The 16,345-nt window shown below is 35.9% G+C and overlaps 1 protein-coding gene across 1 annotated transcript in view; it reads left to right on the top strand.

Annotated features, from left to right (window-relative positions):
* The window catches only part of MPP4 (MAGUK p55 scaffold protein 4), a 38,741-nt gene extending 22,819 nt beyond the window's left edge, over positions 1-15,922 (top strand). The window contains exons 16-20 of the mRNA XM_053471283.1: positions 10,063-10,143; positions 10,440-10,533; positions 11,384-11,492; positions 12,135-12,269; positions 15,431-15,922. Coding sequence (XP_053327258.1) covers positions 10,063-10,143; positions 10,440-10,533; positions 11,384-11,492; positions 12,135-12,269; positions 15,431-15,619 — 608 coding nt within the window. The 3' untranslated portion in view covers positions 15,620-15,922. The remainder of the gene's footprint in view (positions 1-10,062; positions 10,144-10,439; positions 10,534-11,383; positions 11,493-12,134; positions 12,270-15,430) is intronic.
* The last annotated feature ends 423 nt before the right edge of the window (positions 15,923-16,345 follow it).

Genomic DNA, 16,345 nt, shown 5'->3' on the forward strand with positions numbered 1-16,345 from the left:
GATATTCTTGGAATTTTTATTTCTTTAAGATATTCATCAATTTCTCTTACTGAAACTCCTTTACTTAGATTATAAAGGCCGCTATAATAATTATTAAATGCTTGGCCAATATCCTCCGGGGATAAGAATATTTTATCTCCTTCAATGATTTTTGATATTTTACTCGCTGATCTTTTATTTTTGAGTTTTTTGGTCAAGATCTTATCTGCTTTATTCCCCTTATAGTAATTTTTTAATTTTAAATTATGAATAGCTTTTATAATCTTATCTTCTAATTTAATGTTTATTTTTTGTTTTATCTCTTTGATTGCTTTTAAATTATCTACTTTAGGAGCAATTTTATTACTGGAAGTCAGTTTAAAGTAATTCATATATAAATCAGACAAATCCAAGTCCCTATTTCTTTTATCTTGTTTACTTATTTTGATAAGATATCCTCTCATTACTGCTTTATAAGAAAGCCAGATTGTAGCCGAATCTAAATCAGGAGTCATATTTTCTTTAAAGAAAAAATCTGACATTCTTAATAAATATTCTCTATTTTCTTTATTTTTTAAGATAAAGTCATTTAACTTCCATGAAGTCGCACCTACTATTCTATTACCAATCTCTATAACATTAAAACTATGATCTGACCATGTATTCTCTATTAGAGACGCTTTCTTAACTCTCCTTATCATAGAAGCACAGCCCAGGCAAAGGTCGATCCTAGAATAAGATCCATATACTCGAGACAGATGTGAATAATCTTTTGTGTATGGATGGAGAGTACGCCAAATATCGAAAAGATCTCCTTTTTTACAAATAGTTGTCAATTTTTTGGCTTGTTTAACTAGGTTTTTATCTACTAAACCATCATTAGGAATTTTTTTGTCTAGAATCGGATCCATTATACAATTGAAATCTCCCGCTATTAATACACAACCTTTTTGAATCTTTTCAGCTCTATCTATAATTTTTTGAAAGAGCAGAGTGGGGTTTTTATTTGGGAGATATACATTAATAAAGGTAAATATAGCATGTTCTATTTTGCAAACAAGGATAATAAAGCGACCCTCAGGGTCTAAATCCTGACCTAGAATGTTTATTTGTAAATTTTCCGCAAAAACAATGGCTACACCCCTCTTTTTTTTTTCCGTTAAAGAGGCCTGGATTATTAATGGGAATTTCTTACCCCCCCATGATTGTTTCTCTGACTTTTTCCAATGGGTCTCTTGAAGGAAGGCCACTTGGATATTATTTTTTATTAATGTGTCGTAAAGTAGGCCTCTTTTTCGCGTTGAGTTTAGCCCTTGGGCATTGAGAGACATAACTCTTATAACCATTTATTAACTAATTCTCTCCTCGTTCCCCTTCCCAATTTAAGAATTTTATATAAGCAAGACAATACTCCTGGTATAGACTCCCTATCGCGAGAAAGGGAGTGTTGTACCAGACAAAAAACATAAAATTTGGAGCAAAAGCTCCATCTAAGTTCTTTCCTAACCATTGTATTTGGAAAGAAACTAAGGTGCTCTGCGTTTAAAGCGCAGTAGGCGGAATTTTGTACGGTAGGAGCCTCTACTTTTGATTGTAAATATCCCTTACTCAACGTGTGGACCAGGAGAAAAAAAAAAGAAAAAAAAAGAAAAAGAAAAAAAAAAAAAAAAAAAAAAAAATGGTATATTCCCCCAAAGTATTTAAGCGAAAGTGTCATATTATTTCTTGTATGAATATAACATGTATATCCCTGCGTTAATTTAAGTTTAAGGGCCTTTAATAACCCCACTTAACTGGCGTAAATTGTATAGTTATATTCCCCATTACATATGTAGTGATATAAACCATAGTAACTCTAAAGGAGTATATTTATTATAATACTACTTTATTAAAAAAAAAAAAAAAAAAAAAAAAAATTTGCTCTTGTATTTTTAATTCTAGTGATAGTGTCTAAATTATAAAAATGACGAGTATGACCCTACAGTAATTTTAAGTTTGGTGACACTTAATTCCAGAGAATTTAATATTCTCTATTTCAAATATATATTTAAGACAGTGGGGTCCTAAATATTTAAATTCATCCTATTTCTCATATAATTTTAGCGTGTATATCTCTGCATTACTTTGAACAAATCAGAATCTAGTGAATAATTAATTTAGGAGAAAAAATTCCGTAGCATTATAATGTGAATATATAATAAAATATAACAAATGTGTCCCTACAGTGATTTTAAGTTTAGTGTCACTTAATTCCAGCCTTTTTGACTGGAAATTTAATATTCTCTATTTCAAATATATATTAAAAAAAAAAAAAAAAAAAAAAAAAAAAAAACATAAAGTGGTATGCAAGTGTATATGTATATAGATATGAGTTAATAATACATTAACAATAGTAAAGTGTGATGTAGAAAGAGAGAGAAAAAAAAAAAAAAAAAAAAAAAAAAAAAAAAAAAAACATAAAGTGGTATGCAAGTGTATATGTATATAGATATGAGTTAATAATACATTAACAATAGTAAAGTGTGATGTAGAAAGAGAGAGAAAAAAAAAAAAAAAAAAAAAAAAAAAGTCTAGTGTACCCCCCTAAAATATTTAAACTAGAAATTCGTACTATTTCTTATATAGTTTTAGCGTACATATCTCTGCACTGCTTTAAAAAGTCAGAATCTAGTAAATAATTTATTTAGGGTAAAAATTCCGTGCGGTTTTTCATATGGATATAATATATGTGACCCTAAAATGTTTAATCCCTCTTAACTGCATATTTAGTATTCTCCGCTTCAAGTGTATATTTGAATCAGTGTAACCCTAAAGAGATTTATTTAAAGTAATAAATTATTTATTTATTTAAAGTAATAATAAGTTTATTAGTTTGTGAGGGGAAAAAAAAAAAAAAAAAAAAAAAAAAAAAAAAAAAAATTGCTCTTGTATTTTAATTCTAGTGAAGGTGTCTAAATTATAAAAATGACGAGTATGACCCTACAGTGATTTTGAGTTTGGTGACCCTTAATTCCAGAGAATTTAATATTCTCTATTTCAAATATATATTTAAGACAGTGGGGTCCTAAATATTTAAATTCATCCTATTTCTCATATAATTTTAGCGTGTATATCTCTGCATTACTTTAAACAAATCAGAATCTAGTGAATAATTAATTTAGGAGAAAAAATTCCATACTATTATGATGTGAATATATAATAAAATATAACAAATGTGTCCCTACAGTGATTTTAAGTTTAGTGTCACTTAATTCCAGCCCTTTTGACTGGAAATTTAATATTCTCTATTTCAAATATATATAAAAAAAAAAAGAGAAAAACACCTAGTGGTATGTAAGTGTATATGTATATAGATATGAGTTAGTAATACATTAGCAATAGTCAAGTGTGATGTAGAAAGAGAGAGAAAGAAAAAAAAAAAAAAAAAAAAAAAAAAAAAAAATAAAGTCTAGTGTACCCCCCTAAAATATTTAATCTAGAAATTCGTATTATTTCTTATATAGTTTTAGCGTACATATCTCTGCACTACTTTAAAAAAAAGTCAGAATCTAGTAAATAATTTATTTAGGGTAAAAATTCCGTGCGGTTTTTCATATGAATATAATATATGTGACCCTAAAATGTTTTATCCCTATTAACTGAATATTTAATATTCTCCGCTTCAAGTGTATATTTGGATCAGTGTAACCCTAAAGAGATTTATTTAAAGTAATAAATTATTTATTTATTTAAAGTAATAATAAATTTATTAATTTGTGTGGAGGAAAAAAAAAAAAAAAAAAAAAATTGCGATTCATTATAGACATATGTTCAATATAGTTATAGCAATTATATCCCTGCAGTTGTAATAACCTTAATTTACAGCTTTAATTACTTCCACTTGAGTATACCTCAATTTGTGTATAGCGATGACTAATATGTCGCCTATGATATGGCACTTATATTAAAAAAGTATATTAATGAAACCCAATAAAATAAAAAAAAAAAAAAAAAAAAAAAGAAATTCTATTTGATATTTTTCAGTTTTAGCCATTCCTACACTTCGTCCGGAGACGAAAATTGTTCTATTGAATTGTCAAAAAAAATTGCAATTTTTGCTGATGGGCGCCAACTGAATCTAATTTTGTTTCGCCATAATATAGTCGTGACAGTGGAGTATAGTTTTCTCTTCATTCTTGTATTGTATGAAATGTCTAGTAATGGAATTACACCCTTAAATTTGCCTTCGTATATACTCTTCTGTTTACTAGCTTTATAAATTTGTTGTTTAAAATAATAGGAGTGAAAGCAGACCAATATATCCCTCGGAACTTCCTGAGAGATTGATTTAGGTCTAGGGATCCTGAAGCAAATGTCAATAATTTCCTCGAAATTTTTAAAGTTTACCCCCAGATATTGGAAGTATTCTTTCATTATTAAGGAAAGATCTTCCGGATGTTCTGTTTCTTTAATATTCCTGAAACGGAGATTCTTTTTGTTGATTTTATCTTCTAGGTTGCCAATCTTGAATTCCATTGATTCCATTTGGTTTGTAGCAGAATGTTTGTATTCAAGTAATGTATTGACTTGCATTTGAAGATCTTTAAATTTATTTTCCATTTCTTTCATTTTAGTAACTACTATGTTCATTTCTTTTTTGAAGTCGCTTAGGTTATTAGACATTTCTTTTTTTAATTCAGTCACCACGTCTTGTAGGCTTAAAGTTAGTAATTCTGGTGTAATTGATTCTTGAGATTTTGCACGATCAAGGTCTGGGGAGAAGTGTTCATCTGTGAGATCAGAGGATGATTTATCTGTTGCTTCTTTTGAGCGGCAGAGGGCGGTTGACGCGATGACGTGCTGACGCTCTCGGAGGCGGATCCTACGGGCGGTCGGAGCCTGGGACGTGATGGCGGGTAAACGCCGGCCTCGCGGGTTTCGCGGGTTTCGCTGACCTCGCGGACTTGACGCTGCCCGCCTACAATACTCACTGTGGGGACCGGGGCAACTGAAAAATATAGAGCAACGGAGATCACAGTGCCGAGACCAACGACGTATAAACATAGCTCGTGAAGCTTGAAGGACTAAATTTGCTCTCCGGCAAGTAGAAATATATATATATATATTTTTTTTTTTTTTTTTTTTTTTTTGGACTTTTTTCATCTTATATACTTTAAATGGCAAAGGAAGAGAAGGGAAGGGTCTGAGGTGAAAGTCTTATGACTAAGTGGTTAAAGAGTGCTTGAAGAGGTTTTCTGAAGCTAAATTGCTTGTTACATTGATGTGTAAACTTAATGGTAATATGAATATTCCCTAAAACTCCAATTGAAGTCTTGTACTTAAATATAAACTGACCTGATACCATTTAAGGAAGTTACTATTGGGAATTAAAATGGCCTCAAGAAAGCAAGACCCTAAACTCCATTCGAAACGGGGCAAACAGGATACAAAATTGGACAAGAGACTGTCTTTTTTTTCGCCTGAATCTGTAATTTCATACTAATTTCATACTGGAAGGGCTGATCTCCCAGAGCTTGACATAGAGCAAATTGTGGAGGCTACCTTAAAGGCAGAGATAATCATACTTAAAAATACTACATAGGGCTTATCTTACACTAAAATTGAATTATTCTAACTGTCCGATTGAGGATTAGTTGGCAGTTACTGCACAACAAAACTAGGATTACAATTTATCTATACATATACAAAGATAATTCATTGAAGGAAAAAGCAAAAATGTTTTTGGGGGTGATCTCAGCAGCAGACAAAAAAGCCATACTGGCACAAAAGTCCCCAACTTTGGCCATGATGCTCTCCAGAATACAATCTATTTTTTAGTATAGACTGGATTGAGACATCCTTACACAAAGTAAAGCCAATTTATTATTTTTATATATATATATAAATGGAGCCCTTACACTGCAAAATTAGATACTTCCACACGATCTTCCCTTCACCAGACTTTCTGCAACACTAATGTGACACTGGTATGTGTTGCAAAACCTACAGGGTCAGCCTCCTATTCGGGGATTCTAGGTACCATTGGCATTTCTATGGGAAGAGGTTTTCACTAGCCCGAGGTTGTATGTTTTTTTTTTGGGGGGGAGGGTTTGTTCGGGGGGTGGGACTAGGTTTGCGCCAGTGCACCTTGAGTGCCTGGCTTGAGGCGCTTGTTGTCCTCCTGGGGCAGACGGTTTCATGTAAAGTTATCTGGGCCAGATACAGCTAATTTTACTTTGGTTTGCCTCATTTATGCCAATAGAATGTGTCTTATCAGATGCCCTTACATTTGACTCCTAGGTGTTCACCATGGAAGAAAATCAGCTTGTTATTAATTGAGACGTTATGGTGGTTCCTATGTATGCTTTGTAATTTGCATATGCTGCTTGACCACATCATGTTTCTTATCCTACTACTTGATAATTTAACCTTGTATGAAGACCATGGTACAATATCACTCTGTTACATTATTGTGACATTACCACTGTTCTTTTGTATTATTTGAAACCTATATGTACGTTTTGCATATATATATATATATATATATATATATATATATATATATATTGTCCTCTTGCAAATAAAAAGTTAAAAAAACCTTAATATACTACTTAAGAAAAAGTGAAGGACAGTCAGTGAGGTCTATTCGCTAAAGGGAGAGTTGGAAGGAGAGGTGTGTTTCAGCTCCTATATATTTTGAAGGCCCATCCCCAGTGAGCATCTAATGGAGGTAGAGCTCGGTTAGCCCAGTGAGCATTTTCCAAGGTCTCCTTATCCATTAAAGTATGCATTATGCATGGCTGACTCTTCCATTCTTGAAGGGGAAACCATCTGGTGTTGGCCAATTCATAATGAATAGAGAAGCTAAAACCACAACTTTCCTCTAAACCCTCCCTTAAGTGAATAGACCCCAATGTATCTCGTGCCACCGATGCTCTTCAGCACTCCAATATCTTAGTCAAAACCAGTGGGCATTATGAAAGTCAGTTATATGGCTTCTTGGTTCACCTTCCCTTCTTTCTCTTGACCTCCTTGGCAAATAGTTTTGAAATGAAATATTTCCTTGATTGTTAGACTTTTGTTAAAGTATGGTGTAGTAAAGCATTAGGCCTAAACATTTTAGCAAGCTGGCAACAATAACCTGGGATAGAGTGGTCACCCTGGTCCCCGTTATATATGGCTTTAGTATGGCTCCTATTTGCTCCTATTTTACCTATTCCACCTCTAGATCCTTGTTTCACATTTCCTACATTTGCATTCTTCCTGTACTGAGACCACTCAGTAGCCTTGTATTTCTTATTTACTACCGCTATAATTGACAAAATAAAAACTGTATCACACAATTCACCAGCAAATCTAGTTCTGAAGTAACTATCACAACAGAATATATGTTCCAGATCCTTTCAGACTCAATATCTTGAAAATGAGAAAATCCTGCATTCTAGACACACAAACTAGAGTTTTTATTAAGTGGAAATGATTTGCTTCTGATGAAAACGATTAGGAAGTAGTTAATTATGTCCATGCTCAGCAATTAATCACTGGGGGTGACGTCATGCCCCTCACTGATTTCTTGCTCCCTTACTTTGATAACTATCATCATTGCCTTTTCCATTGCTTCCGCCATTGCCAGCATGTGATTTGCTTGTGTTCCACACGCATTTCATCTGCATTTTGCCTGCATTCCACTATTTACCAGTTTCTGATTGCCGGATTTAACCATTGGCTTTGATATAAGACTACTAAATTTTGAAACATTGTGCTTATTGCTGACCACTCTGATTATTCTAAGACCCTCTGGGTATTGATAATGGGGCTTGGATTTGACAGTGATTTTGTTTAATGTGGCGAGTATATATACATATTTTCATTTTTTGTGTCTTCCAAACTAACTTTATAACTGACCTCTGTGAATTTTACTATTACTGGTTGTTAGAATATTCTTTGTCTTGAATATCTAAGCTTCTCCAGTGATCAAACAGCAATCAAGACCACAGCTTCTATGTCTTATTAATCAGGTTTATTCGATAACAAATTATCAATTCATACAATACCAATGCTGGAACAAATGTTGATAAAAGGTACTGTAGGCTAAGTATCTTGGTGAGATGAAGATGAGAGCGTGGAAAGAGCGTAGAAAGAGACCTTGTCTTTGTAGTCATGCCAATTTATACCCCTTTACATCTGGTTAGGGTATACGTAAAGGAATCCTATTGGAACAGTCATATGATCAGGGGAGGGCTGGCAGCCTAAGGCCTGGGGGGCAAGTCTAGTCAACTGGCCCATTGCACCATCAAAGCGGCTGCAAGCGACATTGAAAGCGGCCGTCGTGCGGCAGTCACTCCACCAGCGCCTAATGAAATTAAAGTGGCCGGCGTGCACGCACCGCATGCCTCAGCTCTTCATCACACCACTTTTAAGACGTGGGAAGAGGAGCTGAGGCATGGCCATTGGGTCTGACAGCCGCATGATGCAGGGGCGTACCTAGAGTATTTGGCACCTGTGGCAGACCCTGTATGTGGCACCCCCCCCCCCACACACACACTTTAAAACTGCATAGTTTCTATGGTTAGGCAAACATTGACAGGGGTACAGCATATTTGTTACATTATATGCTTAGGGATTACGCAGCACCACCGTCAATGTGTGCCTATACATTGAGCCAGACACTGACAACCCCTATCACTATATACTAAGCCAAACATTGATGTGGTGTAGGCTTACCACTTTAGTGACTGGCATAGTATATAGTAGGGATGAACCGAAATGAAAATTCTGGACTGAAACTAAAAATTCAGCATTCACTTGGCCAAAACTGAAAAAAAAAACAAAAAAAACTTTAAAATACTTTATTAAAAGTAACACCAAAATTAGACAAAAAATAATATTAACACACATATATATAACAACAATCACAATCCTATCATGTCCAGGTTCTAGCATGTGCTGGCTGACTTAGCATGATAGTAGTGTGATTGCTGTTTGCAATTATATATATAAATATATATATATATATATATATTAATACTGTCATTGAATTATTCTGTCCAATAAAAGTGTTAACACACCGAAGTTGGACCAAAAAATAATTTATAACAGCAATCACACTCCTATCATGCCTAGGCAGCCACTACATGCTAGAATCTGGGCATGAAAGGAATGTGATTACGGACTCCCTATGCCAAGCTATCCCCCAACACTTACACATCCATGCTATCTGAAACCCTCATTCACAAACATTCAGCATAACACCCATCACTCTCACACACTTACATTCAGCATAACACCCATCACTCTCACACACTTACATTTAGCATAACACCCATCAGTCTCACACACTTACATTCAGCATAACACCCATCACTCTCACACACTTACAGTCAGCATAACACCCATCACTCTCACACACTTACAGTCAGCATAACACCCATCACTCTCACACACTTACTAATCCACTCTCTCCTACCTTTTCTTCTTTCACTCTCACTTTTCCTCTTCCTCTTCTTCTACTTCTTCTTCTTCATCGTCCTGTCCTGTGCACTGAGCGCGGAAGACGGTGGGCGTGGCTTCAGTGTTGTGTGCCGGGATTTGACATCAAGTCCCGGCGCACAGCCACAGTTGCCACGCGCACCGTTTCTGGAGGTGTGCTGGCATGGTGGCAGCCCTCAGATGAGCGGCAGCCGGGGGCGGACCCCGCCCCCCCCGCCAGGTACGCATGACGGCCGCATTCAATCCTGCTCGCGGCCGCTTAGTTTTTAACTTTGCGGCCGCAGCCGCATTGAATGCCTGTCTGCCGGTCGTCCGTCCGGCCCACCAGCCTGGATTTAGGGCGGCCTGGGGGGCAATTGCCCCCCTGCCCCCCGGCCCAGCCCGCCCCTGCATATGATACACCGGCATTCCAAGACCCTCTAAACTACGTCACTTAATTGATACCATATGTTCCTAGCACTCAAGTTGCATTCAGGCCTAAAATGTGCAGAACAAAATAAAAGTATAAAAATGATTTCTTACACTGGTATCTACTTTTACTAATTTTTAAGCAAAACATTCTGAGTAATACAATGATTATAATATTTATGATGCATTTCTTATTTTGTAATGTAGGACCCTCTGGAGTTGGTGTTAATGAACTCAGAAGGCAACTTATTTGTTTAAATCCCAGCATATTTCAAAGCCCAGTGCCACGTAAGTAAATACTGATGACTAGGAATTGGCTCTGCTAAGGTTTAAAAACAGTTTGGTGTAGCAAAATTACATTATTAGTAGACACAAAATCTTTTGTTTGTCAGCGATTCTAACAGAAGCACACATAGTTGATGAGCCATCCAGGACACTTAATTGGTGTGACCTGGAGTCCGGCCATGTATATTACTTCAGTAATAGTTAAAATTTTAGAAATTTTTCTATACATTTTTCTATACATTAATATTGTATGCATCTGTTATTGTATTTCAAGTACCAGCATAACAATGTCTCAACAGACACCACGCGCAATAAGAAAAGTTATGAAGAACATGGTCAGGAGTATTTCTTTGTTTCAAAGGAGACGTTTGAAAGCATGGTATATAGTCACAGGTAGGTTCATGTTGGCGTAGCACTGTAAGTAAATACAAAGTACACTAAGTAGGAGGCATGATCCAACAAAACATGGTTTTCTTGAAGGACTCGCTAAAGAGTGAGTTGGTAGGAGCCTTTGCAAATTTGTTGCGGGCCAACTCAGACCCTCTGCAGAGAAATTTGCCAGAAATGGTTCTTTATATGCATAGTGAAATCAGAAAGGTTAATCCAGAACCCACCTGAAAACTCTCCAGCCAATTCCCAAGCATGTCAATTGTTCATGTTTATAATCCTTGCGGATCCATAATCACTTGGTTTTCAACAGTTGGAGCATCAATTCTCTTACGTTACCTGCATGGCACACCTTCCTTTTAGTAGCATGTGTAATATCTGTAGTAAATGGGCCTTTGGACAGACTCGTGATGTACTTTATATGTACAGCAGCATCCACCAGCAGATGCCAAAGATCTCTTTCTGACCCCCTTTAATTTATATTTAGCTTGTAAATGTGCAACCCCTGGTGCCTCTGTCCTCAAACTGCACAGTGGAAGAAGAGATATGACCTCATATGCTGGTCTCTGCACACTACAGCAGTGCGAGTTAGTTAATCACACCTGATGTACACAGACCTTTGCTCCCTTGCAGATAGCACAGTGTATATGACACTCACTGATGGCAGAATTTGGGCTAATCCTCATGTAAAGTGTCAAAACTCTGATTCGCATGTTTGTAACAAGACTTGTGTAAATTTTTTGTCATGAAGCAGATCAAAAGTTTCTCAAAGAAAAAAAAATGTTTATATTAAAATAAAAAATAAAATAAAGCAAACCAGGTTCAAAGAGCTTTATCTTTTTTATGTTAACCTCAGCTTCCTTGATTATGGCGAATACAAAGGGCACATGTACGGGACCAGTGTAGATGCAGTGAAAGCCATATTGGACGCAGGAAAAATCTGTATTATCGACTTGGAGCCACAGGTGACAACACAGCATCTGCAATATTATACAAAACGACATTCTGAATCTATATTGACCAAAGGTTTAACTATAGGGAAATCTTACAAACATGTAAAATGCTTTAATGAGTAGCCAAGGTTTACCTATGATGAAACTAGTCTACTAAGAATGTTATGAGAACCTTCCACGCTGCTTTTAAATATTAACCCTCTTGTCTGTGTCCTCATGCAGTGATGGTGATTGTGATACTGTCAGTGTATCCTCCCCAAACAGTAAAGCTTCCATGTTCCCCCTTCTTAATATATATCAGTCAAAATATACTTCCCTTCTTCACTCTGTTCCTTAAGATATCCGATCAGGAGTTCATTTAAAGTGCCTGATTCCACATAATGCAGAGTAGGGATGTGCTTTTGGTGATATACTCCAGGGAGTATATCAGTAATAGTATTATCTGTACTTAGAGGTGCCCAAAATGTAAATCTGACCCTCAACAACCTGTATCCCCTTTAAAAAAAAAAAAAAGCATACATACATTCATCAAAGGTTTTCATGACCCAAAATGCCAATATCAATTTCACTAAACTACTCTTGGGAGTAAAACTGTAAATTTTGCAAACTTTTTTTTTAATCTTCCAAAACCATTAACTTGTGTTCCTTTTACAGGGCATTACAGGAGTTCGGACACATGAACTTAAGCCATACATTATATTTGTTAAGCCACCCAGTAGAAACTGCATGAGACAAACCCGACAAAATGCCTGGATAATCACAGACTATTATGTGAACATGAGGTTTAAGGTGAAAATTGTATTTATTTGATTTAAGATGTTTAAATTATGCTGATTTTATCATTGTAATTGATAGGAGGTAATTGTACAAGATAGAAAAAGAAAGGAGCTGGCTTACCGTTGTCTTACCTAGTATTCTACATAACAGCAAGAATAACAACTTTTCTTCGAAATGATTATCACCTTTAATTTGTATAGCGCCAACAGTTTTTGCAGTGCTTCTTACAGTACAGTACATTGAAATGGTATTACATAACAAGAATTGGCAAAGAAAAAATGATACAGCAAAAAAGAGGGCTCTATTTGAGTTGGAAGTGCTCTGAAGAGGGCTACCAAAATTACAGGATACAAATTATCAGTAAAGAATAAAGGAATTCAAAATGCATAGCTTGGAGGAAAGAGGAGATGCGATAGAATATATATATATATAGAATATATATATATATATTTAAATACTTATTTAACAAAGCACAGGAGGGAAATTTATTTAAAAAAAGGAGAAACGTTAGAACAAAAGGTCCTAGTCTAAAACTACAGAGGATCTAGAGGGACAAAGACATTTTAGACAATTGCTTCCAATTTTGTGACACCAGGCCCTTTCTTGTTCCATCATGACTGTGCCCTTGTGCACAAAACAAGGTTTCTAAAAACACGACTTTTGTGTGAAGGGGCTCAAGTGACCTGCACAAAGCCCTGACCTTAATTGCACACCATTGGGATGAATTAAAATGCAGCCAGACCTTTTCGGCCCACAGTGCCTGATCTCATAAATGCTCTTTTGGCTGAATGGGCACAAATTTCGACAGACACTCCAAAATCTTGTGAAAAGATTTCTCAGAATAGTGGAGGCCGCAAAACGGGGACCAACACCATATTAATTCCCTATAGTTTTAGAATAGGATGTCCAACAAGCTCATCTCGGTCAGGTGTCCAAATACTGTGTCATTTACTGTTTGTGTAAATGTATGTAATATAAGTTATGGTGGGTAAAGGTGATGGAAACCCTTCCATTTAAATTTAAGGGGTAGTAGAAGTATTATTAAACACTCATCTACAGAACACCAGAAGGCTTGTTTTTCCTTCAGAAATCTCATGGTGCTGCCACAACCACAAGGGATTCTGGGTAGGTGCATGCAAATAAGGTCAACAATTATCACCTTTGCCTCTATATCCTTAATTGTTAAAATGATATATATATATATATATATATATATATATATATATATATATATATATATATTAGTGATTTAGCCTGCTTAATGTTCAGAGCCAATGAAGCTGTGACACATACACTTTAACCCCTTGATGACAATTGCCGGTCCGGGCACGTCACGGAAAAACATGTCGTTAACGACAAATGACGTGCCAGGACCGTCATTTGTTAAAACGGGTAAAAAAAATCGATCCGTGATCGATTTTTTTACCCAAACGGCGTTGCTGTAATGCCTCGACCTCGAGGCATTCAGCAACGCCACGATCGGCATCTGGGGCCATGTCTGGCCCCTCCCCAGGGCGTCAACATCCGCCATACAATGTATGGCGGTGGACGCCCGTTTTAAAAGCGTTTAGGAGGCGATCAACGATCACCTCCTAAACTTAAATGGTGTCGCTGGAACGCCTCGATCAGGAGGCATCCAGCGACACCAAACACTTACCTTAGGATGGACTGTGACCGCTCCGGAGAGCGGTCACAGCCGCAGCTGCCGGTGATCTTCGCCATCAGCAAGATGGCGGCGGCCCGGGAAAAAAAACAATAAAGACGAAAAAGGTTGCTAGAGGGTCTCCAGACCCTCTAGAGAACTCTGGCTCCACTTGCAGGTTGAATACAGGTACTGCATTCAACCATGCAAGTCAATGGAGCCCAGCTTTCTAATCACAGTGTGATTAGTAAAAATAAATTAAAAAATAAAATAAAATTAATAATAATTAGAAAAAAATAGTAAAAAAAAACAGTACAATGTAAAAATAATTTCCCTCTGATGTCACTATCAGGGGAACCTTCAAGTTGAAAAAAAATGTTAAAAATGTTTTAAAAAAGGCAAAAAAAAATTAAAATATATATATAAAAAATATATTTAGGTGAGCAAGTCCTAAAATTAGCACATTAGCTTAAAACAATTCTCGCATGGAAAGAGTTAAAATACTGGCATATTAAATGCCCATGGGGTGTCTACTTTAAAAAAATGTATGATTTGATGGGGTAAATTGAATTGGCGTGGTTCAACAATGTCCCAATTAACACGGGGGGGGGAAGGATGGCCACACATCTAATTTCCAATTAGAAAAATGCACACGTACCAAATGTGGCCTTTTAGTTCCCCCAAAAAATGACAAACCCATGCATGTGGGGTATCACTGTACTCAGGAGATGTTGCTGAACACATATTGGGGTGTTTTATGATAGTGACATATACCAGAACCTGTTTATTTATACCTGAAGTAAAATGTGTGTGAAAAAACAAATGCAAAAATAATTACTACCATAAAGTTTGACAAAGGCTGATGGTAGAATTAGTGCTTGGAAAGGGTTAAAATACTAGCATTTGGAATACCCTGGGCTGTCTAGTTTTCAAAAATATATGACTTGATGGGGTAAATTGCATTGGCTGGCTTCAAAGATACCCGAAATGGCACATGGGGGGAAGAATTACCAGATTTGGAAAAAATGGCTTTGAAATAGCAAAACGCTACCTGTACTTTTTGCCCCATAATGTGTAGAAAAAAGCAAAAAAACATAAAAACATTGGGTATTTCTAAACTCAGGACAAATAGTAGAATCTATTTAGCAGGTTTTTTCATTACCTTTTATAGATGAGTAAAAGATTTTTCAACTAAAAGTTAGAAACAGTCATTTTTTTCAAAATTTTTCACCATATTTTATACTTTTTTTAATAGTAAATAATATGATACAATCAAAACAATGTAATCTAAAGAAAGCCCTTCTTGTCCTGAAAAAAACAATATCTATGTGTGTGGGTTCAGTAAACGGGAAAGAAGAAAATTACAACTAAACACGAGCAGCGCAGAAATTTTAAAACGGCCATTGTCACGAAGGGTACAAAAAGTAAAATCAGCCTTTGTCACGAAGGGGTTAAACAGAGGTTTTGTATGAGTGCTAGGTTGTAGGGTAAACATCTTGTAAACATGAGTTGCTGTTCTTCCTTTCTGCAGGAGGAAGATTTCCAGGAAATTGAGGAATGTGCAAAGAAGATGGAGGACCAGTTTGGACAATTCTTTGACCAAGTCGTGGTGAATGATCATTTGCAATCGGCCTGTGTCCAGCTAATGTCCATCATAAGGCGTGCTCAGGATGAGCCTCAGTGGATTCCAGCTTTCTGGATCTGTTCAGATTCTCAATAACCATCAAATCACATGAAAAAGCCAAAACCATAATGCTATAGTATTCTGTATATGTATCATTGGATTATAATAGTTAAAGTTACAACATTTTAATTTACATAAATAAAAGTAACTAACTTTCAATAAGGCTCCAGTCATAGGTGATTTATCATTTTAACGCACAAATATAAACAGCACACTTCCAATCACTACTAGTTTAAGAAATGAAAACTAATTTTAGATGTTAAATCTGTAATAATAATGTTTTTTGAATTATTATTTATAGCTGGAAACAAGAAATGATGAAATAAAAAGGATATGTATCCTAGATGCTTTGAATTTCCTTCCAAGGGTTTCTATTCTGAGGTTCCTTTTTGTTGGGGGGGGGGCGCCCCCTCTTAATTTGTTCCCTGCAGTTTATACTCTCATGCGCTTCTACGGCATGCAAAGCGGCACAAATCCGTCCACTGCCTCCCAAATAACAAACTGCTTACATCCGCTAATTGCACAGACTGCTGTACATTAATAGTATCTGTTATATTCTAGCATAATGTATGCTATGATTTCTTTAGATTTTGTATTCACACTTTCAATGTATAAACACATTTTATGTTGTACATATTCCTGTGGAGTGTAAACACTGCGAATCATGCCCAGATTCAATCAATGCTGCTGTCCGTGAGGGGGCAGGAGGCGCAGTACACGGAATGCAGTAAAAAAAAAAAAAAAAAAAAACTGCAGAATATC

The sequence above is a fragment of the Spea bombifrons genome, chromosome 7 (assembly GCF_027358695.1).
Source record: "Spea bombifrons isolate aSpeBom1 chromosome 7, aSpeBom1.2.pri, whole genome shotgun sequence".
Classification (NCBI taxonomy): Eukaryota; Metazoa; Chordata; class Amphibia; order Anura; family Pelobatidae; genus Spea; species Spea bombifrons.